We start from the raw sequence: 23,817 nt of genomic DNA on the forward strand, positions 1-23,817 counted from the left end.
TAGTGTGGGCCGGAAAGTGTACCATGGAGCTATGTTGATTTCACGCATAGCTTCATATCAACTTTACATGACTCAATACAACAGAACCATCCTTAAACAGATGCAAGACTACGCTGATACATTACCTGACCAATACCAGCCACAGCTTCAGGCCCTTCTTAACAAAGGGTTGGAAGCTGGGAAGCACGAGATCAGAACAGCTTACGACATCTTCGATGCTTCCACAAAAGTTTCAGCTACTGCTATCTCGGCCAGACGTTGGGCTTGGTTAAAGTCATCCAACCTTCGCCCAGAGGTCCAGGATCGTTTAGCGGATTTACCCTGCTTAGGGGACAATTTGTTTGGAGAACAAATTCAGCAAATTGTAGCTGAGTTAAAAGATCACCACGAGACGCTGAAACAACTTTCTTCTGTTCCGTCTGAGGTTTCCTCCAAACAACCACTTAAGAAAGACTCTAAAAAGTCGTTCTTTCGGCCACGTCGCTACTATCCTCCATCGGCCAGGCCTCGTCCAGCTCGATCCTCTACCAGACCTCAGCCACGTCAGCCTAGGAAACAAAGGCCTACTGTAGCCCCTCCTCCTGGGCCTGCGGCTGGCCTTTGACTCCCCTGTAGGGAGCACATGCCAAACCCCTCTTCCAGACATCCCTGTAGGAGGTCGACTGTACCATTTTTTACAAGCTTGGCTGCAGATCACCTCAGATCAGTGGGTGCTAGCAATTATCGCACAGGGTTACCACCTCAACTTCATAACTCTTCCGGCAGACTCCCCGCCTCTTCAAGCGTGGAGTCTAACCACCCATTTGGCTCAATTACAACAGGAAGTATCTCTTCTTCTACAATCAAATGCTATAGAACCCGTCCCTCCCTCTCAGCGAGGGAAGGGATTCTATTCCAGATACTTCCTACTACCAAAGAAATCAGGGGGACTACGTCCCATTTTGGACCTTCGAGCCCTCAACAAATACCTTCAAAAAGAAAAATTCAAGATGGTAACCCTGGGCGCACTGCTCCCTCTGCTACAAAAGGGGGATTGGCTGTGCTCTCTCGACCTAAAGGACGCTTATACTCACATAGCGATCGCACAATCCCATCGCAAGTATCTGCGATTTCTGGTAGGCCGCGACCATTATCAATACCGGGTATTGCCTTTCGGTCTGGCATCTGCTCCACGAGTCTTTACCAAATGTCTCGTAGTGGTAGCAGCATTCCTACGGAAGGAAGGTGTCCACGTCTACCCCTACCTGGACGATTGGCTAATCAGGGCCTCCACCCAACAGATTGCTCAATCCTCCCTCAAATTGACAATTCAAACACTCCTTTCCTTAGGGTTTCTTGTCAATTACGAGAAATCTTGCTTAGTCCCATCTCAAACCTTATCCTTCATTGGGGCAGACTTGGACACCTTACAGGCAAAGGCTTACCTTCCTCATCAGAGGGTTCATACCCTAATATCCCTGGCTCGCCAGCTCCAGTCTCAACACACTGCCACTGCTCGCGAATTCCTCATTCTCCTAGGACACATGGCATCCTCGGTTCAAGTCACTCCCATGACCCGACTAGCCATGAGAGTAACACAATGGACTCTACGACACCAATGGATTCAAGCTTTTCAGCCTCTGTCCTCCATAGTCACTGTTACACAAGCGCTGCGCCGGTCTTTAACCTGGTGGACGACTCAGGTCAACCTCCTTCAGGGCTTACCTTTTCTCCCACCGGATCCGCAAGTAATCCTAACCACCGATGCTTCTCACATCGGTTGGGGAGCCCATGTGGACAACTTCCAAACCCAAGGGTTATGGTCAAAAGAGGAAGCCGAACACCAGATAAATTTCCTGGAACTTCGAGCAATCCGCTATGCGCTCCGAACTTTCAAAGATCATCTATTCCATCAGATAATCTTAATCCAGACGGACAACCAAGTGGCCATGTGGTACATAAACAAGCAGGGAGGCACAGGATCCTTCCTTCTGTGTCAGGAGGCTGCGCAGATTTGGGCGGAAGCCCTCTCCCACTCTATGTACCTCAGGGCCACTTACCTGCCGGGAGTAGACAATGTATTGGCAGACCAGCTGAGCCGTGTCTTCCAACCACACGAGTGGTCACTCAACCCTCTCGTAGCGACCTCTCTTTCGAAAGTGGGGTTTTCCCCGCATAGACCTCTTTGCGTCCCCTCAGAACCACAAAGTGGACAATTATTGCTCTCTCATTCGGAGCCAGCACTCTCAGCCGAGAGATGCATTCTCCCTCAAGTGGACGACCGGTCTGCTCTATGCATTCCCTCCACTTCCTCTTGTGTCAAAGACTCTCGTGAAGCTACGCCAGGACGGAGGAACCATGATCCTGATAGTACCTTACTGGCCACGCCAAGTATGGTTTCCCATACTCCAGGATCTCTCCATCCGCAGGCACATTCCTCTGGGAAAGGACCCGCATCTGCTCACTCAAAACGACGGATGCCTCCTCCATCCCAACCTCCAAGCCTTGTCCCTGACGGCATGGATGTTGAAAGGTTAGTTCTTCAACCATTTAACCTTTCAGATTCCGTTTCTCGTGTCCTGATAGCTTCACGAAAGCCTTCCACAAGAAGATCTTACTCATACAAATGGAAAAGGTACACATCATGGTGCACTTCTCAGTCCCTTGATCCCCTTTCCTGTCCAATCTCTAAATTCTTGGACTATTTATGGCATCTCTCTGAATCAGGTCTTAAAACCTCTTCTATAAGAATGCATGTCAGTGCGGTAGCCGCCTTCCATAAAGGTATTGGGGGTAGTCCTATTTCAGTACAACCCCTGGTCACACATTTCCTTAAGGGCTTGCTCCATCTCAAGCCACCCTTGCGTCCTCCGGCCCCATCCTGGGACCTTAACCTGGTTCTTGGTCGTCTCATGAAACCACCTTTCGAACCTCTGCACTCCTGTGACTTGAAATATCTCACTTGGAAAGTGTTATTCCTTTTGGCTGTTACTTCAGCTCGCAGGGTTAGTGAATTACAGGCCCTAGTTACCTATCCGCCTTACACTAAGCTCCTGCAGGACCGGGCGGTACTCCGCACTCACCCTAAATTTTTGCCTAAGGTAGTTTCGGAGTTTCATATCAATCAATCTATCGTACTACCTATCTTTTTTCCTAGGCCCCACTCCAACTCTGGAGAACAGACTCTGCATACCCTGGACTGTAAACGGGCTCTAGCTTTTTACCTAGACCGTACAGTTTCTCACAGGAAGAGCACTCAATTATTCATCTCTTTCCATCCTAACAAGTTAGGACAACCTGTGGGTAAGCAGGCTCTTTCCTCCTGGTTGGCGGACTGCATCTCTTTCTGCTATCAGCAAGCTGGCATTCCCTTTCAAGACCGTGTTAAAGCACACTCTGTGAGGGCCATGGCGACGTCAGTGGCACACCTTCGATCGGTGCCGCTTCCGGACATCTGCAAAGCTGCAACCTGGAGTTCTCTCCATACCTTTGCAGCCCACTATTGTTTGGACAAAGCTGGAAGACAGGACTCCATCTTCGGCCAATCTGTCTTGCGTAACCTTTTTCCAACCTGACGTACCAACACCCTTCCACCTGCCCGGTAGGGTGCGGATGCCCTTTCCCAAATTACACCCCAGTTGTTGTGCCTGTTGCACGCCGTTGGGTACATTTGGTGCAAGTCAGGTCATCCTCAGCTCGGTACTCACCCATTTGTGAGGACAACCATCCTGCTTGTCCTGTGAGAAAGCAAATGTTGCTTACCTGATGTAACAGGTGTTCTCACAGGACAGCAGGATGTTAGTCCTCACGAAACCCGCCCGCCACCCCGCGGTGTTGGGTTCGTTTTATTTTTACTTTTTAGGCACTGCCTGTAGCTTTGAAAATCAGACTGAGGGGAGACCCCTGCTGGCTGCAGGGTCAGTGCCTTGCTGGGCATGCCCAGTAGGGGCCAGTCAAAGTTCTGTTAAACTTTGACAGAAGTTTTCCGTGGTGGGCTCCATCCTCGATGTCACCCATTTGTGAGGACTAACATCCTGCTGTCCTGTGAGAACACCTGTTACATCAGGTAAGCAACATTTGCTTTCTCTTAACTTTTGTTTGTAAAGTAAATAACCCTAGTCTGAATAGGCCATTGACACATGAGCTTGTGGTCCTTCTTTGTACATTTTCAGTGTTTGGGTAGCCTTATTGAAGATGGGTACTCAAAACAGAGCCCAGTATTCCAGAAGTGGATTGATAAGTGCCTAATGTATTGATGAGTTAATATCTTCATTATAATAGTTTGTTCAGCAATAGTGCATAAGTGTATTTTGTGTAGAAAAGGTTTTTTTCTTTCTCTTTTTTTTTTGTGCTGAAGTTTTTGTGTGGTTACTATCAATTTATTTACTGAAGATCTGCTTTCAAGGTTCAAAAACTCCAAGGTATTCTAAAGCCAATGATGCTGAGACGCCTGAAGGAAGATGTAGAGAAAAATCTGGCCCCAAAAGAAGAAACCATCATTGAAGTGGAGCTCACAAACATTCAGAAGAAATACTATCGTGCAATCCTGGAGAAGAACTTTGCATTCCTCTCCAAAGGTGGTGGTCAAGCTAACGTACCTAACCTTTTGAACACTATGATGGAGCTAAGAAAATGCTGCAATCATCCATATCTGATAAATGGTAGGTCCTGTCTCCTGGTCCTTAAACTAAGGCCAAGTATGTCTTTAGTTTTAGAGTGATTATAGGGTTCTTACTTTGTTCCTCACACAAAGATAGCTAGTATGTAGTTGTGTAGCAAGTCAACATTGGACAGTGGTGACTACAAAGAAAGTGAAAGCTGTTTTCCCGTTCATTTCAAGAATAACACTGGTCCCTGTTGAGTAACTAAATTGGTTTGTTTGGAAAATTATAGAGGAGTAGGTGAGAGAGAGAGAGGAATAAACTGGGGTTAATCCTGTGCTCGCTCTGAGCATTATTGGATTTTGTACAGTTAAACTCTGGAAAGGATGGGGGGAGCTGCGTTCAACCAGAGTTTGTGTGTTAAGATGAGCAGCATTTCATGTATAGCTTTTAAAGAGGATCATCAAGTTTTGAAATGGAATGAAAGTGAGCTTTAGGGGGAGCAATGCTAAGCTGGGCAGTCAAGGAGCTGAGACACTCTGTTTTTCACATCTCTAGGCTTCCCATCTATTTTTCTCTCTCCAATGTTACTTTTTCATCCTTTCTACCAATAAACCATAGCATGGATCCATGGCTGCTACTGCGTAGATGTTGCTTTCATCTGTAACTGTACTGTAGCTTTCAAGATGCTTAACCCTTTGCCAGTCAGAGAGCAGCATTTCTTCAGCTTAAAGTAGCTTTTTTTGGACAGCACAGAAAAGAAATCAGCTTTAACCTGCTTTACTTTTTTTTATACTTGAATTAAGTGAGTGTACAAAGGTAAGCTCACCTGTTGCATATTTTACTACTTTTTAAATTTTGTTAAACTTTAGTGGGAAAAAATGTAAAAAGCTCAAAGCAGCGAGCACAGAGAAAAGACATACATCACATAACATGTTGATGTAAATCTACATTCTGCTAGCGATTCACTTTACTGTTGCTCCATTGCCCTGGAAAGATCCTTCCTGTCTCCATTTGTGTTTAATATAAAGTGAACATTTTATGTGTTGTGCCCCACAGTATTATATGGCATTGTTGAACAAAACATGGCTTACAATCTACATTTAATTTATTTTTTGAATTGCCCATATACCAAGGAGGAAATACATTCTGTACCTGGCTCTATATCTGATGCTTGCCATGTAAAGAATTCAGATTATCGTGATTTTTCCAGGCCCTATAAACTCTTGAACCAACACATGTTTACCAAAACTGTTTTTATTTCTTATATGCTTTTTTCAATATGTTGATGAATGTTCATTACTAATGGAGGATTTTCATGTACTTTGAAGAGAGCTCAGGGCTTTGCCTTTTTCCATGGTCATGAGCCCTGATCCTTTATATACATTTTGTACCATTTATGGACAGTTGCTGGCAGGAAAGCATCAGCACAATGCTTAACAGTTTTGTGCACCATAATATTCTACAGCTTGTCTGGGCCTCAAAAACCATTCCATTGTGTTGTGTAAAAAAAAAAAAAAAAAATTTTCTGTGCTCGCCTGAAGCCTGTCCAATCTCTGCAGGTGCTGAAGAGAAAATTTTGGAAGAGTTCAAAGAAACACACAACGCAGATCCTCCAGACTTTCAGCTTCAGGCGATGATCCAGGCTGCTGGCAAGCTCGTGCTGATTGACAAGCTGCTGCCCAAACTGAAGGCTGGTGGCCACAGGGTGCTTATCTTCTCCCAGATGGTGCGGTGTTTGGATATATTGGAAGACTACCTCATTCAAAGAAGGTGAGGAAAACAATATACTGAAACAATGAGAAAATGCCAGCTTGGGGTTTTAAATCCTAATGATGCGCTTTTGCTGTTTGCAGTGTTTAACTTGTAATTGATGTTTGTCATGAATTGAGGTTTCTCATCTTTACATATTAGACTAATGCAATAAGAGGAAACATTTTTATTTGTTATGAAAGGATGCCATTTAGGCCTCTTAATCTATATGTAAGAGAAGGGAAAGGAAGCATGTATTAAACAGTGTTTTCTGGGAATATGATGTGCCAGAAGTTTTTATGTACAGGTAGATGTCACAGAGGTGAAGGAAACAGGACAAGAATCCTCCTTTCTGTGATGCCTACCTGTGTGCAAATGTTTTCTGGCATATCGTTTGCACTTCCTGCTTTCCCTCCCAATCACTAAATTCCTCTTCCTTCCCATGTAGCTTCTTACCTACCTCAGTCTTCTAGTGCTCCTTTTCCCGTTTATGCTCTCCATAATGGCACAGAATCCCAGATCCATGTCCCCAATTCTACTCGCATGAATATTTTTTTCCCCTTCATCCCTTTGCTTTGTCTCTTGCATGCTCACTTCTTTCTCACCTTTGAACAGACACACACTGCCTTTTTCTGCCCCTCTGTTTCTTTGCTTTTACACTGCAGCTGACTGCCGAGCCAAAATCATAGCAGGAATGGGCTGCAGGACAGAGAGGAAGGAAACATGTCCCACTGCGGCTCCTACCTTCTCCCATGGTCTTATTTGGTTGTGAGCGCTCTGCTGATGACCAGTAGGCAGAGGGAGCAAGCAAAAGCAGTAGCATTTGAGGAAATGCAGCCTACCAACAAGTCATTTGCCAAAATGAAATTTGTCACAGTTGGCAAGCTGGCAATTGGAAATTTCACACCTTGAAGGAGGGAGAAGCACAGTATATGTGTGTGTATTTGTTTTCCTGGTGGAAGGTAGCATGCCGGAATGGAGGACTGTCCAGAACAGGAATACTGTCTCTGCAATTTTTTCCCAGCTAATCTTTATTAAAAAAACAAAAAACGGGGAGGCTAATTTCCATATGAAGGTAAAAGGAATTCAGCTCTGCGGAGTGTGCAAATGACAGATTCAAGACCAGGCACTGATGTTTTGCAGTTGCTTATGTTGTGCTGATGTGCCACTGGATGATCCCAGTCTGCTAAGGCATGCTTTTGGAAAGAGTAAAATAATTGGTAGGAAACTTGTGAAATGGTGAGTGACATTTATCTTGCAAGGTGATGGTCATGTCTGTTGTCATGGTCATTCATTCTAGGTACCCATATGAACGAATTGATGGCAGAGTAAGAGGCAATCTTCGTCAGGCAGCTATTGACAGGTTCTCCAGACCGGATTCCGATAGATTTGTCTTCCTGCTGTGTACAAGGGCAGGAGGCTTGGGCATTAATCTCACTGCTGCTGATACCTGCATTATCTTTGATTCAGACTGGAACCCCCAAAATGACCTTCAGGTAAACCTTTCCAGCAGGCCTTTCTGACTCTTTTTTTTGTTTTTTTTTTCTCTTCCTTCATTAGCTGCTGTTATGCTAAACTATTGTTCTGAGAATATTTGAGAACAACTTTTTGTTTCAGTTGCACTGTTCCATCATCCTAAATACTAGGACTTGACTTACTGATAGATAATTTTGAAAAGTATCTTTGTGGCTGATGTTGCTGTATGTTTTATTAATGTGACCATAATGGATTGTGAATTAATACTGCAGGCTAAAACGCCACTTCATTTCCCAGCTGCAGGAGTTAAGTTACTTTATTCCCTTGTTTTATTGTAACTGCATTCCTTAGCCTTCGCTTGTTTTATGTTTTTTACTACTATTATTATTATTATTTATTACTAAATGTTATTTTTTGATTTTGTTCCCTATCCACTTGTTAATTGTAAACCGACATGATGCGATATTTATCGCGAATGCCGGTATAGAAAAACTTAAAATAAATAAATAAAAATAAGATAGATTTTCTACCCGGGTGACTTTTTTGTGTATTATTTTTTACAGTTAAGATATCTGTTTTGTTTGATCTAGGCTCAAGCTCGATGTCATAGAATAGGACAGAGCAAAGCCGTTAAAATCTACAGGTTAATAACCAGGAATTCTTATGAAAGGGAAATGTTCGACAAGGCCAGTCTGAAGCTTGGACTGGATAAAGCTGTGCTGCAGTCCATGAGCGGAAGAGAGAATGCTACAAATGGGGTGAGACTAGAAAAGTACATGCTGTGTTTTTCTTAAACTTCTGCCTGCCCTGTAACATCAGGTTTCCCCGAGACATAACTATTGCTGTAGGAAAAAAAAAATCCAGCTGCCTCCACCACTCCCCCCCCCCCCCCTTAATTCTGGATGGACTAAAGATGTATCAAGTAGTTTTAGCACTGTAGGTTCTGTGATCCATAAAAAAGAAATGACTTGGGGGGTTTAAGCTTCATTTGAAGCTAAGTTACTTGAATCTTGCAGAAGTCTCAGTGAGTTTGAGTGGGTGATTTTCTTGATGTGACTCCATGAAGCCCAATGCAAACATTTTATACAGTTGGTTCTGAAAATTCCTGATGCAGTCACTCTTGGCCAGCTCATTCACTTTTTTTTTTTTGTGCTAAACATTGTTTTGCTGTATGGCCATATATACATTTTGTATTTGAGCAGATGAATTTTAAGATGGTAGGTTTCTTTGTTTTTAGTTAAAGCTTTTTATGATTTAAAGTAGTTTATAACATGACTTGTTTCATTTTTGTATTAGAAAAGCATATCGAAAGAATATCTGATTGTGGTCTAAGTAAGCTATATGTGATAGCTCTGTTCAAGTATGTTCCTGCAGTACTTACAGAAAACAATGGTTATAGAGAAAATCCGTCCCCCAGAATGTTTAGTATGACAATTATTCTTTCTCAGCAGTACACTGTTAGTTGATACTTCAGTTAGGTAGGTATAAATACATTTGAAAAAAAAAAAAAAAGGTATGGTCTATCAGCTGGTTTGTCCTTTAGCTACAAAGTCAGGAAAAGTAGCAATAGGTTTGGACTGTGACAATTTGTTGCAAAACCATGATTACTGAAAGGAAAGCATAATAGTCTGAAAAACTTGTTCAAAATAAATGCAACTAATTCCTCCTTTTTATCCCCCATGCTTCCCCCCCCTCCCCCAAAAAAAACCAACCCCCCCCCCTTCCACAAAACCAGTATTGTCCTTTCTCCAATTTATATTTTGGCTATTAAAATAGTGTTTGGTTGACATTAGTTAATCCCCACAATTGATATCTTTAATAGCTGATAATTTTATATCTTTTTCCTTCTCCTCTTTCTCCTTCATTTTATAGGTACAGCAACTTTCCAAGAAAGAAATAGAAGATCTTCTACGAAAAGGAGCCTATGGTGCTCTTATGGATGAAGAAGATGAAGGGTCTAAATTCTGTGAGGAGGATATAGATCAAATTCTTCTAAGGCGTACTCACACAATTACCATAGAGTCTGAAGGGAAAGGCTCAACTTTTGCTAAGGTGACCACCAATTTGTATTTCTGTCGAGCACATCATAAAGCAGTTGAATGTTAGCATAACCTCTTGCACGTTTGATTGCAATCTGTGTTCCCTGTACGTACCAGGATCAGTCCAGACTCCTGGGTTTGACCCCCCCCCCCAGCAGATGGAGACAGAGCAGTTACCAACAACGCTCCGCCTATAAATAGAATGGTGCCACCTACAGTCCGGCAGTATTACTCTGTCTCCAGCAGATGGTTCAGGGGCAAAACCTACAGTCTGGTCTGTGTGGTGAAGTTTAAAAAAAAAAAAAAAAATCTTTAACTTTCCTGTCAGCTTTCGACGACTGCTCGCTCTCTCTCTCCTTCCTGTTTCGGCATGTTTTTGGTGTGGGGGTGTCTGAATTTGCTATTCTTGTTTTTTTCTGTATAGTTTTTCTTCTCTCCAGATGCCGTGGTCTCCTTTGGGTCGTGCGTGTGGCTCAGCTCATGCGCATCTATCCTGGGATGGCCTCTGCTCAGCGTGTCTACTGGGGGGGGGGAGCCTCTGGTGCCGTGAAAGTGCAGAAAATCACTAAAACTAAGTCTGCCCAAGTTCCTTCACGATCATCTGTTTCTGGTCAGGCTCGGGCTGATCCAATAACGCTCAGCACGGGAACAGTGGCCATTTTTGCAGACATTTAGATCTGCTTCTCAGGCTGCTATGGGGGAGGGGTTTTTACCGCCTCCTCTTTCTCCTCAGCCAAGGTTTCCAGGAAAAAGGGAACATTTCCAGCCTAATTCTCCTGCGACGGAGGATGGCCCTGAGGGGGCTACTGACTCCTCCCCTTCCTCCTTTTCTTCAGAGTTTGTATTGTTACTCCATAAGCCTTTTAAGGCAAGGAAGTCTGGAAAGCTACAAGCTGGAGGAAAATTAGCCTCGCTGCAGTCCAAACCTCGTGCTAAGAAGCAATCTGGGTCTAAGGGTGGTTCGGCACCATCCAAACCTAAGCGCCCTCTCCGTACTGGGCTGCCTCAGTCGGATACTGATACTTCTGGGCAGAATACAGACCCAGTGGATCCGGACATTCAGGGGGTGGATGTGGACCCAGATTTACAGCAGCAAGGCTCAGCGAGGGGTTCGCATGTTGCGGATGGAGATGACCCTAATGTGGCCCGCCTCTTTAGGAAAGAGGTGTTGGGGCCTCTTATTCCTTCTATTCTAGCTGAGCTGGGCATTGAGGGTCCACCAGAAGAATCCAAACTGGGGGCTATGGATCCTGTCTTGTGGGTCTGAGGGGCCCTGCAACCGCATTTCCTTTTCATTTCTCGGCTACAGACTTACTGTTCCAGGAATGGGATACCCCAGATCTTGACTTGAAGGTGAGTAAGGCCATGGAGAAGCTCTGTCCTCTGCCGGAGAACGCTTTGGACCTGCTACGAATGCCCAAGGTGGACGCAGCGGTGTCCGCAATCACCAAGAAGACCACGATCCCGGTTACTGGGGCGGCAGCACTCAAAGACCTGCAGGACAGGAAATTGAAGCAGCTTAAGAGGATATTTGAGGTTTCAGCATTGGGAGTTAGGGCTGCTATCTGCAGCAACTTTGCATTATGGGCGGGCCTCCGCTGGGTTCAGCAGTTACAAGCAAACACTGGTTTCTCAGATGAGGAAGCTGCCCAGGCTGGCCGTTTGGAGGCGTCCATGGCATACTGCGCTGATGCCTTTCACGATCAGCTGCGGACGTCTGCGAGATCCATGGTATTGGCAGTCTCAACCCGTAGACTCCTATGGTTAAGAAACTGGTCGGTGGATGTATCCTCCAAGGCGCAGCTGGGATCCCTTCCTTTTAAAGGAAAGTTGCTTTTTGGCAAGGACCAATTTATTTATTTATTTATTTATTTATTTATTTATTAGCTTTTTAATATACCGACGGTCGTAAGACACATCACGCCGGTTTACAATTAACTCTGAGAAGGAGGAATTGAAATGAACAGGGAGACAGGGGGGCTGGAGCAGGCGAGAACAGGAGAGTCGATCGACACAGGGAGGGGGAAGGAGAAAGAAGGGCGGAAAAGAGAGAATAGAGTGAAAAACAACTATAACAGTAGAAAAACGGCAGATTGAAAAGCTTATTTACAGTATTTCATTATATTGCATCATATTACATCAAAAAAGGGTAGAATCAGGGAAAGAGGAGTACAGCTATATGTACTAGGCATGTTTCTGGGTGGCTAGGATGGTGGGGGGAGTAGCTAGGTATGGTTTGCATCAGGGTAGGCCTGTCTGAACAGCCAGGTCTTGATGCCTTTTTTGAAGGTGAGAAAGCAGGGCTCAAGACGTAGATGGGTGGGAAGTGAATTCCAAAGGGTAGGGCCCGCAATGGTGAAAGCCCTTTCTCTGGTGGAGGTAAGGTGAGCAATTTTAAGAGGGGGGGGGGGGGGTGCAAGGTACCTGCAAGGGAGGATCTGGAAGGACGATTGGTGGTGCAGAAGTGGGGCATTTCCTTGAGCCAAGAGGAGTTTTTATAAAGCACATTATGAAGGATGGTGAGGATATGATCCAGTCTCTAGGGGAGAACAAGGTTCATCTGTTACCGGGTTCATCTGTTTCCAAAAAAAAAAAAAAAGAGAGGAATTAGTCTTAGGGACTTTGTCCTTTGCATTTATTCTTTGTTTTTACAAAAAAAAAAAGAAAGATAAAAGTAAGAGCACCAGAGATCCGATGCAGAGTTCTTCAGCCTCCCAGGGGGGTGTGAGGTCCTGAGGGGACCATCCCCCCTGGTGTGTGAGGCAGCTGCAACCCACGGTCGAGGACCCTATTACAACCTCCTAGCAGCTCTGTGGTGATACCAGGGAGCCCAGCTTACTCCCCCAGTTGGAGCAGGATCTCTGGACGGCTGATGGGCAAGTTTTGTTTTGAGAGAGAGAAAAACAAATGAAAAGTCGGGGATTTTTGGCGAACGCTGTTTGTTTTTTCCTGTTGTCAAGGCTGTGTCTTTTGCCGTCATTTTCGCCGCTGTTTTGAGTCGCTCTCTGAATGACTTTGCCTGCTTGCCCGATGCCAAAAAGCTCGGCGGGTCGCACATCACGTCTGTAAGGGGTCGGCCTCTGCTTTTCGTGCCTCCCCAGGGGGGAGGGATCCTCCGCTGGGCAGAAGAATGTTCGGTGGGGCGCTTGCAAGGTTCAGACAGGGGCTGGGGCATCACGGCCTTCCTCTCTCGCTACGTTCCCGCTGAGCATGGGACCGGGTGCCATTTTGAGCTCTTTTAGAGCTGCCGCAAGAGACACGCTGAGGAAGATATTTTCCTGCCGGCCTGAGGGGTCCTACTACTCCTTTTTTCCTATTCATTTTTGTGGCCATCACGGACTTGCTGTTCAGAGAGGAGATCATCCTTGATTTGGGATGAAAGTTTACTAATACTATGAATGAGCTATATCCTCTACCAGAGGACACTTTGAACCTTCTTCGAGTCCCTGAGGTGTCCGCGGCGGTGTCCGCAGTCAAAAAAAAAAAAAAAAAAAAAAAAAAAAAAGTTTTTTTGGTGTCTCCGCACTCTGCTGTACGTCTTCATGCCTTGGCCATTGATCAGCAAAGTGCTCTGGCGAATAAAGATCCGTCCTACGGAGGTCATCCTGGTAGCCCCAGAGTGGCCGAGGTGTCCATGGTTTGTGGACCGCTGCGGTTTCTAGATCTTCCAGACCTACTGAATCAAGGGCCCATTTGTTTGGTAGGAGTCGTTCGCTTCTGTCTAGTGGCATGGCTTTTGAAAGGCAACGGTTAAGTTGCAAAGTAATGGCTACGCTCCTGTGATTGCGTAAGACATCCACCAACCTAGTGTATGTTAGTGTATGGAGGATTTTTTTGAGTCTTGGTGTCTGGACTGAGAGGTAGCTCCTAGCCAGGCCTTTGTGTCGGATATTCTATGTTTTCTTCAAGCGAATCTGTTCAAGGGCTTGTCTTGCAGTTCCCTCAGAGTTCAGGTGGTGGCTCTTGGTTGTTTGCGTGGCTCTGTACAAGGCGTAGCGTTAGAGGCACATCCGGATATGGCACATTTTCCTACGGAGAGCAAAGCACTTGCGTTCTCCTCTGAGACATCCTTATCCATCTTAGAGTCTGAATTTAGTCCTTACAGCTCTATGCTCTGCACCCTCTGAGCCTTTGAAATGGTCAACTCTGAAAGATCTTACCTTGAAGGTAATCTTTCTGGTGGCCATCACATCGGCTCGTAGTGTCGGAACTCCAGGCTCTTTCCTGTAGAGAACCTTTTTTGCGAATTTCGGAGTCGGGGGTTTCATTACAGACTGAATTCTTTTCTATCGAAAGTGGTTTCTTCTTTTCATATCAACCAATCAGTGGAGCAGCCGGCTTTCGCGGAGTTAGTTCGTTCGGATCCCTTATCTAGAGACTTGCGGAAACTGGATGTTCGCACAGCATTGCTCCATTATCTGGAGGTTACGAATGAGTTTCGGATGACGGACCATCTTTTTGTGCTGTGGAGTGGCTCCAAGCATGGTCATATGGCCTCCAAGACTCATAGCTCGCTGGCTGAAGGAGGCTATTAGCTCGGCCTATCTGCTTCGTGGTAGATCTCTTCCTGTTGGTCTAAGGGCTCACTCTACTCGTTCGCATGCGGTGTCTTGGGCGGAGTGCCAGATGGTTCTCCACAGGAGATTTGCAGGGCAGCTACGTGGAAATCCTTGCATACGTTTGCGAGGCATTACAGACTAGATGTCCAAGCACCAGGTTCCGGTGGTTTTGGAGAAGGTGTGCTTTGAGCGGGCCTCACCGGATCCCATCCCAGGTAAGGTAGCTCTGGTACATCCCAGGAATCTGGACTGATCCGGGTACGTGCAGGGAAAGGAAAATTAGTTTCTTACCTGATGATTTTCGTTCCTGTAGTACCACGGATCAGTCCAGGGTTCCGCCCGTCAGAGGCATGGAAGTAAGGGAGAGTCCGCTCTGTTATTATGTAATTTATTTTTAGGTCTGAAGAAATTGCGATTGACGGTCCTCAAGTGGTTCTACAGGTTCTGTTCTCAGGAGGGTTAAGTGGACCAATTATTTCTTTTTCTTGTTAAAGGGTTTTTGTACATAGTTCAAGAGGTTTTGATGAGATATTCTGCTTTGACATTAATACTGCCGGACTGTAGGTGGTACCATTCTGTTTATAGGCGGAGCATTATGGTAACTGCTCTGTCTCCATCCGCTAGAGGGGGGGTCAAACACAGGAGTCTGGACTGATCCGTGATACTACAGGAACGAAAATTATCCGGTAAGAAACTAATTTTCCTTTGGCACAATATGGTATGAAGTACTCAGAAACATAATGCAGCATAATGGGAAGCAGATTTAAACATTTAACACAAAGCAACTTAGAGCATGGAGTTAAAATAGACAATATTTTATTTCCTTCATTAAATTCTTGAGATTGATGCATCTTTTGTTTCTATAGGAATTTTGTTCATGGTTGCCAATTTCATGTTTTTGTATGTTTGTTTTTAGTGTCTGAATGGTATATTTTAAAGAACTGCAGTGTTATAAGTTGCATCCCCTTTGTAAAGAGAAGTATCAAAGGCATGGACATGCAAGCACAGGCCACAAAATACTTTCTTTTAAAGCATTGTTTAAATGTTTGTAACTGGTTTCCTTTAAGCTGTGTTTCCTGTTTCCTGCATTAGATTGTGGATAACATTAAATACATTCTGCAGTGTAATAATAACCAAAAGAGAAATGTTACATAATTACAGCAAGTCATCAAAAAGGTCAAAAAGGACCATCAAGTTTGACCAGCAAAGTGTTTAGGGATGTAACTGCTATTCCATGCAGGTTACCTCCAGGCAGAAATGTTTTCTTTATTTCCATTACTTGTAGGCATAGGGATCTCCTGCATTTACCCATGCCCATTTGAATTCTATTACCGTTTTTGTCTTCTTCACGTCTTCCGAGGTGGAGGAACTCCAGGTATCCACCATATTTTGAGAAAAAATATTTCCTGACATTGTTCCTGAGTCTGCCCCCTTGGAGCTTCATATCATGATTTCTAGTTCTACAGGTTCCTTTCATGGAACCTGTAGAACTAGAAACAGGTTTGATTCCTGTGCATTATTAGTACCTTTCAGACATTTAAAAGTCTGTATCATATTCCCCCCATCTCTATTCTCTCCTCTAGCATATATATATTTAGGTCCTCCAGTTTTACATGTCTTTTGGTGCAGACCCCACAACATTTTGGTTTCATGTCTGTGGACCAATTCTAACCTATTATCTTTTTTGAGATATAGCCTCCAGAAATGAACACAGTACTCTAGATGAGGCCTCACTAGTGACCTGTATAGGAGAATTATCACCACCTTTTTCCTGCTGGTTATGCCTCTGTGCAGCCTAGCATCCCTCTGGTCCTAAACACTGCTTTGTCCCATTGTTTTGCTTCACTGCCTTTAGATCATCGGACACCATCTCCCTGAGGCCTCGGTGCTTGTCAGTCTTTCGCTTACTCCCCCCTCCCCCATATCACGTATAGCTCCTTTGGATTTCTGTACCCCAGATGCATAACTCTGTATTTCTTCACATTGAATCCTAGCTGCTAGACCTTCAGTCACTCCTCATGCTTTCTTAGATCACTTTTTATTCTCTCTATTCGTTTAGGGATGTCCACTGATACAGATCTTTGTGTCCTCAAAAATAAACTTTTCCTTCTAAACCCCCCACTCAATATCGTTCATAAAGATATTGCACAGAACCTGGCTCAAAACTGATCCCTGAGGCAATCCTCTAATCACCCTTCTGTCCTCAGAGTGAGTTCCGTTTACTACTATCCTCTGTCAGTCAACCAGTTTTTAATCCATTCCACCACCTTGAGACCCACTCCCAGGCTGCTCTTTTTATTCATGAGCCTTCTATGCAGGACCATATCAGAAGTTGTGCTGAAATCAGAGTGAACCACATCAAGGATCCACTCTTGATCTAATTCTCTAATCAACAAATTAAAAAAAAATCAAATTAGTTTATGACCTTCCTTTGGTAAAACCATGTTATCTCGGATCTTATAACTTGCTAGATTGTAGATAGTTCACACCTTTCCTTCAGCAGACTCTCCATTAATTTTCCCACCACCACCATTTTTATGAACCGGGACCACAAATACTCTTCTCTAATCCTCCAGCACCTCTCCCATCTCAAGGGATCTATTGAATTCATCCTTCAGCAGAATTGCCAGCACCTCTCTGAGCTCCTTTTATATTCTGGGATGTATCTCATCTGACCTCATGTCCATTTTCAGTTTTGCTAGTTCCCCCAAACACTGTCTTCTGTATATGGAATGGTATCTCCAAAGAGACAGAGACAAGATGGAGGCGGTCCAGAGAAGGGCGACCAAAAAGGTGGAGGGTCTTCATCGAATGACTTATGAGGAGAGACTGAAGAATCTAAATATGTACACCCTGGAGGAAAGGAGGAGCAGAGGTGATATGATACAGACTTTCAGATACTTGAAAGGTTTTAATGATCCAAAGACAACGACAAACCTTTTCCGTTGGGAAAAAAATCAGCAGAACCAGGGGTCACGATTTGAAGCTCCAGGGAGGAAGACTCAGAACCAATGTCAGGAAGTATTTCTTCACAGAGAAGGTGGTGGATGCCTGGAATGCCCTTCCGGAGGAAGTGGTGAAGACCAGAACTGTGAAGGACTTCAAAGGGGCGTGGGATAAACACTGTGGATCCATAAAGTCTAGAGGACATGAATGAAGAGTGGGTGGCTCGCGGGACTGACTGCCACTACCTGGAGATAATGCCCTTATTCAATAAACATACACACAGTTAATGTGACTCCAACATTGCTCTAAGCTTCAACGGCAAGAGGAAATGTGGAAAAAAGGATTTGCATTCACAAAAAAGTGGGGAGTAGCTTGCTTGTTACGGCGGTTACTACCCCAAACCAAATAAACCTGATACTTCACTTTCAATGCATATCCAGCATAGCTCTCTGCTTCAACGGCAGGGGGAATGAAGAAAAGTGGATCTATATACAGACAACAACTAACAAGGACTGAATTACATAGTCTGGGTAAACAAATAAGCATGGGTGTAGCTTGCTTATTGCTGCGGTTACTACCCCTAACTAATTAAGCTAGATATTTCACTTAGATGCATTTCCAACACTGCTCTCTACATTAATAGTGGGGGTGGAAGGGAAATAGAACCAAAAGGTTACTAAGAGCCAAGAGTAACAGATAAGTATGAGGGGAAAAAAAAAGTGTGAAACTTGCTGGGCAGACTGGATGGGCCGTTTGGTCGTCTTCTGCCGTCATTTCTATGTTTCTCTGTTTCTATCTACCCCACACCTGTTCACACTTGCCAATCAACAGCAATCCCCTAAGGTCATCTTTAGTGAACATTGAACTGAAGTATTTGTTTAATATTTGTTTTTTTCCTTGTCCCTCTCCACACATTTCTCCCTGCCGCATTTCAATCTTATTGCCACCTCTGAACTTCCTCCTTTCTCTGTTATGCCTATTTTATTGTCATATGTGTATATGTATACTTTGAAAACAAAGGATGAGTATCTATATCATAATGGCATATAGTAGAGAGAGAAAAATATGAATGGCTGTTTTGTATTTTCCTGTTTACCAGGCCAGCTTTGTTTCTTCTGGGAACAGAACTGACATTTCCCTGGATGACCCCAATTTCTGGCAAAAGTGGGCTAAGAAAGCAGAGCTGGATATTGATGCTTTAAATGGAAGGGTAAGGACAGTGTTAAAAGGCCCTTATTTTCATAGAGTAGGTGGGTGGCATGTATTTTACCCACAGCAGAGCTTTGAATCATTTCATTATCTTACTCAGAATAACCTGGTTATTGACACGCCACGGGTAAGAAAGCAAACCAGGCTCTACAGTGCTGTGAAAGAGGATGAGCTAATGGAGTTTTCTGACTTGGAAAGCGACTCTGAGGAAAAACCAAGTATCAAGCCACGTCGCCCACAGGATAAATCACAGGGCTATGCAAGGAGCGAGTGCTTTAGAGTTGAAAAAAACCTGTTGGTTTATGGGTGAGTAGAGAAATTCCATTTTTGATATGAGTGTTTTTTAATGACTTTTTTGTAGATCACTTGCTGTAAGAAGGATCTGGTAGTGGATATTATAGACACTTTGTTTAAGCAGGACTGATGTATTCAGACAATTGGCATCAGATGGTGGGGATTCTAAGAGGACTTACTACATGTATGTAATATGGTAATACGAGATTTATGGATGTCTGTCCCTTCAGAGCTAACTAGGTCTCTGGGCATAGAATTTTGGCCATGCCTGGGTTTGGATGCTACATCCTAATGTATTATGTTTATAGTTCTGCATTTTATTCCATTTGAAATTGGCACTACATGTACTAAAATTCATAAGGAAGGAGTGTCAATATGCCAAAACTAGTGCAGTGTCTCCCTGAAGAGCAGAGGCATCCAATTTGGTAGTTTTGGTAACTGTTTAGATTGTTACTAAGCTTGGTGGTAAGACATTTGGAGAGGGATGGGGAGCTGGGTAATTGGATTAAGGTAGGGATCTTAATCTTAAACTCCCGGGCCATTGGACGCACGTTCTCCCTTACCCCTTATTCAGTAAGGGGCCGAAAACGCGTGTCCAACCCGCCGAACCTAATAGAGCCCTCAACATGCAAATGCATGTTGACGGCCCTATTAGGTATTCCCGCACGATTCAGAAAACAAAATGTGCAGCCAAGCCGCACATTTTGCTTTCAGAAATTAGTGGGCATCGAAGTAAAATACTGCTTTTCTGTGCACCCTCCGACCTTAATATCATGGCGATATTAAGTTGGAGGTCCCGAAGGATAAAAAAATTTTTTTTTTTTAAAAATTGAAGTCGGGCCGCGGCTGTCAGGTTAAAAACCGGACGCTCAATTTTGCCGGCGTCTGGTTTCCGAGTCCGTGGCTGTCAGCAGGCTCGAGAACCGACACCGCAAAATTGAGCGTCGGCTGTCAAACCCGCTGACAGCCGCTGCTCCAGGCCAAAAGGAGGCGCTAGGGACGCGCTAGTGCCCTAGTGCCTCCCTTTGCCTGTTTCTACCACCGGGCCTCATTTAAATACTGAATCGCGCCATAAGCTTGGTGGTAAGACATTTGGAGAGGGATGGGGAGCTGGGTAATTGGATTAAGGTAGGGATCTTATCTTAAACTCCATTAATGCTTGTCTTGTCAGCTGGGGTCGCTGGACAGACATCCTGTCACATGGGCGCTTCAAACGGCAACTGACAGAACAGGATGTGGAAACCATCTGCCGTACCATCTTGGTCTATTGTCTGAACCATTACAAAGGGGATGAGAATATCAAACGCTTCATCTGGGATCTCATCACACCGACTGAAGATGGGCAGACACGGGCCTTGCTTAACCACTCAGGTAGAGCTAGTCACACGCATAGCAGTACAGAGTAGCCAGTGGGAGCTGAAGAGAATCTACTCCAGTTGTAGTGGTGCATATGCCACTTACTGTGCTGAAACATATGCATTCTACTCTCCAAAACTGAGGATCACGAAGACTGAAAAACACAAAAACAGGCCCGCAGTACACACAATACCATGATCCATAGTCCACATATTTGGGCCTGTGTGGTAGGCATGAGGAACAGAATTCAGATCTACTGTTATAGGAGATAAAAGTTAGTCAAGAGCATGGGAGGAAAGGAAAGGTTTTAAAAGGAACTTGAAAAGGGAGAGGAGGATCAGCAGTTTAAAAAGGGCTAGGATGTGGGAAAGAGGAGGTGGTTTTTGCTAACAAAAGGAAGTTGGGTGATAGGATGAAAGCAATGAGAAGCATGAGAGGAAGTAGGGGAAAGCCATTGAGAATTCTGGTTGGGAGATGATCATTGTTCTGAATCTCAAATATATAAGGCTTCCATGACACTGTTTTAAAACAGTAATAATGTTGTGATTTTTGCATGGAGGCTTTGTGCACCTTATTTTATAGAAAAAGAGAATAATTACAATTCTACATGACTAACAGGTGAAATATTGAGCTTGACCATGTGATCACCCAGATATTACAGACAGATGTCATGGACAGCAGAACTGTTCACTAGTATCAAGGCAAATGTAGTGTGAGGAAGAAAGATGCATGCAGCATGAAAGTCAGATTTATCCTGTAGCACATGGGTTCTGAAAATGATTTTTTAAAACTTTTGCCTTTCTGTGCTGGCAGGTCTTTCTGCTCCAGTGCCCCGGGGAAGGAAAGGAAAGAAAGTGAAAACCCAGAGTGCCCAGCCTATGCTGCAGCATGCAGACTGGCTAACGAGCTGTAATCCAGACACTTTGCTCCAGGAGGACAGCTACAAGAAGCACCTCAAACATCACTGTAACAAGTAAGTGCTTTGCATATTCAGGGGCTAACGGATTATTTGTTGTCCTGTTGCCCTGATTGTGTTGGTTTGAGCAATTTTGTACATTGGAAATGGAATGCTACCACAGTGTCTGAAGTGATACATGCCAAGAAGCATTTTAATTGGGATTAAGAAAATACTCCAGGTGGTATACTTAGAATTAGAAACATTAATACTTTTTTTGTGAGATGTAATGATTCCAGTTCTCCTTTTGCCCCCCTAGTAGCCCCACCCCTTTCAAAGAGAATCAGAAGGGATTCCCAACTTACTATTGTTAGTAACTTTGTATTTATGATCAGAAACTTCAGCACTTACATCACCTGTAATCGTTGCTCCAAAGCCTGTGTCTTCTCTCTCATTTGGCATAACAGCAAGTATACTATAGCGTCTTTTCAGCCCCAGCAGGATTGCAGGCCCAAAGTGGCCACTGTTTGAGTAAGGACAGAGGGGCAAAGCTGCAAGGGATGCACAAAAGGCAGCTCTCACTGTATGGTACAGGGTAGCAAGCGTACATTGTAGAAGAGTCTTGGGAGTGCCATTTCGCTGTGTAACCTCAAGCCATTCGCCCTGTCGCTAGGAATTTGGAGGGGTATTGTTCTCACTGTGATATGAATATTCCTGGATCACAGTCTGTCCAGAATGCTCTCCCTGTACGTCAGACATTGGTGGTGTTTATTAGTTGCCTCTTCTGGATGTGAAATAGTCCAAGGAGCATCTGGAATCATGCAGGGTACCTAAGATTGACATGGTGAATATTCTTCCTATTGTCTTTTGAAAACTCTAATTTGCTTGCTGCTTAAAACAAATACATATTCACAGTTGGTGTCAGTCGGGGAGCAAATAAGTACAAGTCCCTTAGGAAGAGAAGGACTTGGGGTTTTCTTCTTGGAAGCAAAAAAGTTTTGTGTAATCTGGGGCAAAAGAACCCCCCCCCCCCACTCTGGACATTCCGTATTGAGGGTTTATTGCGAGGTAGTAAAACCAGGTTTTATATCTCGTTTATTCTTACAACTTCTGATGTGCTTCCAAAAATGGTATTAAGGCAGCAGCTGAGGAAATTTTATGAGATAATGAAGCAGAACAGTTACTGAAAGCCATCTGCTCAGTTGTTTACAAACTTGCTTCAATACTTCAGAGGCAGTGGTGTGGTACGTGTCTGAACTTCACAAGCTGCGCTAGGTAGGACTAAATGAAACACGCTGGGGCTGGGCTGAGCCTGGGTTCTCTCTGTGCAGTGGAAGCGGTTGCCAGGCAGGCCTGTTGGAAGCCAGCAGAAAGCACCACACAGAGGTGATTATGTGCCACCATCTGTCACGCTTCAAGCCTACCATACAGCATGGCTAATCAGCCTTGGCAGGATGATGGATGAACAGCAGCAGCTGCCAAAAGCCACTGTTGGCAAACAGTCCTGAAGTTAAGAACTTCTTTTTTCACCCTCTTTTTTTTTTTTTTTTTCCCCTCCCACCCCTGGTCTTACCTCTTCAGGGTCCTGCTGCGTGTCCGCATGCTGTATTACCTAAGACAAGAAGTCATAGGGGACCAGGCAGACAAAATCTTAGATGGTGCTGACTTGAGGTTAGTGAAAATGTGGGATTCTCTCCCTAATCATTGGGAGCGCTGTAACCTGCAGCCCTTAAAAGAATGTTACAATCTTTCAGTTCCTCTCTTGCTCTTCTGTGAACTGGTTTGCGAGTAGAGGTATGGTTGACAGTGTGTTTAGTGTAAGATTAGTCGTCAGAATTGGTGGTGTCAAATTGTTCTTTTCTCTTTCGTGTGCATGTTTCTTTTTCAAATGTTAGTATTTGCTAAATTGGCCAATAACATTTTAAGAACTTATTTTGAAAGATGTAAGTGCAACTCGGTGTACATAGACGTGATCAGTATTTCTGCTGGTGAAAAAATGTTTTCAGATATAATGCCACTGTTTTCCGCATTTTGATTTAGAAATTTAAGGCATCGTTATAGTGATAATTTATAAAAGAAAGAGTGCTTAAACATACAGAACATACAATTTCCTGCCCCTACTCCCCTCTATGTCCCCCAAAACATTGTTTTCCCTTTTCCTTCCCTTTCTATGTCCCAGAAATGTAAAGGAGACACTGGGGGTAGGTTGCCTGCATACTGTGCCTGTGGGCTTTTTTTTTTTTTTTTATATGGCTCTAACACATTTGTCTCCACAGTGAGGTGGATATATGGATACCTGAGCCTTTCCATGCAGAGGTTCCTACAGACTGGTGGGACAGGAAAGCTGATAAATCCCTTTTAATTGGCATCTTCAAACATGGTATGTGACATCTCAGTGTGAGAACAGATCTGTTGTGTGACTTTGTGCTTGGATCTGGGTGCCTGGTTATATACTGAGATGGCAGAAGGAACTATTGGCGTTAGCTTCGCTGTGCTAGAGTGAACATGAGCTGTGAATATCAGATGCTGTTTTTACATGTTTGCTGAACATTTGGGAAGAAAATATTTTTTTTCCATGGCTGTAAATAAAACACAACCATATTTTGTTTTAATAATAGCCAAGTAGCACTATAGATCTCCATAAACTTTGCTTCCAGTGCTGCTTCACTTGCTAACTCTCTGCCAACCAGTGTCAAAGTGGATGGTGGGCT

General features: G+C 44.1%; 1 protein-coding gene across 8 annotated transcripts in view; it reads left to right on the forward strand.

Annotated features, from left to right (window-relative positions):
- CHD7 (chromodomain helicase DNA binding protein 7) overlaps window positions 1-23,817 on the forward strand; it is a 509,619-nt gene that overhangs the window by 409,341 nt on the left and 76,461 nt on the right. For all 8 annotated transcript variants that reach the window (XM_029591355.1, XM_029591364.1, XM_029591363.1 and 5 more), the window contains 11 exons: window positions 4,385-4,640; window positions 6,143-6,353; window positions 7,633-7,828; window positions 8,399-8,566; window positions 9,681-9,860; window positions 18,452-18,562; window positions 18,662-18,867; window positions 20,027-20,226; window positions 21,025-21,184; window positions 22,688-22,777; window positions 23,383-23,486. In XM_029591355.1, the coding sequence (XP_029447215.1) occupies window positions 4,385-4,640; window positions 6,143-6,353; window positions 7,633-7,828; window positions 8,399-8,566; window positions 9,681-9,860; window positions 18,452-18,562; window positions 18,662-18,867; window positions 20,027-20,226; window positions 21,025-21,184; window positions 22,688-22,777; window positions 23,383-23,486 (1,882 nt within the window). The remainder of the gene's footprint in view (window positions 1-4,384; window positions 4,641-6,142; window positions 6,354-7,632; window positions 7,829-8,398; window positions 8,567-9,680; window positions 9,861-18,451; window positions 18,563-18,661; window positions 18,868-20,026; window positions 20,227-21,024; window positions 21,185-22,687; window positions 22,778-23,382; window positions 23,487-23,817) is intronic.

Source organism: Rhinatrema bivittatum, chromosome 2 (assembly GCF_901001135.1).
Source record: "Rhinatrema bivittatum chromosome 2, aRhiBiv1.1, whole genome shotgun sequence".
Classification (NCBI taxonomy): domain Eukaryota; kingdom Metazoa; phylum Chordata; class Amphibia; order Gymnophiona; family Rhinatrematidae; genus Rhinatrema; species Rhinatrema bivittatum.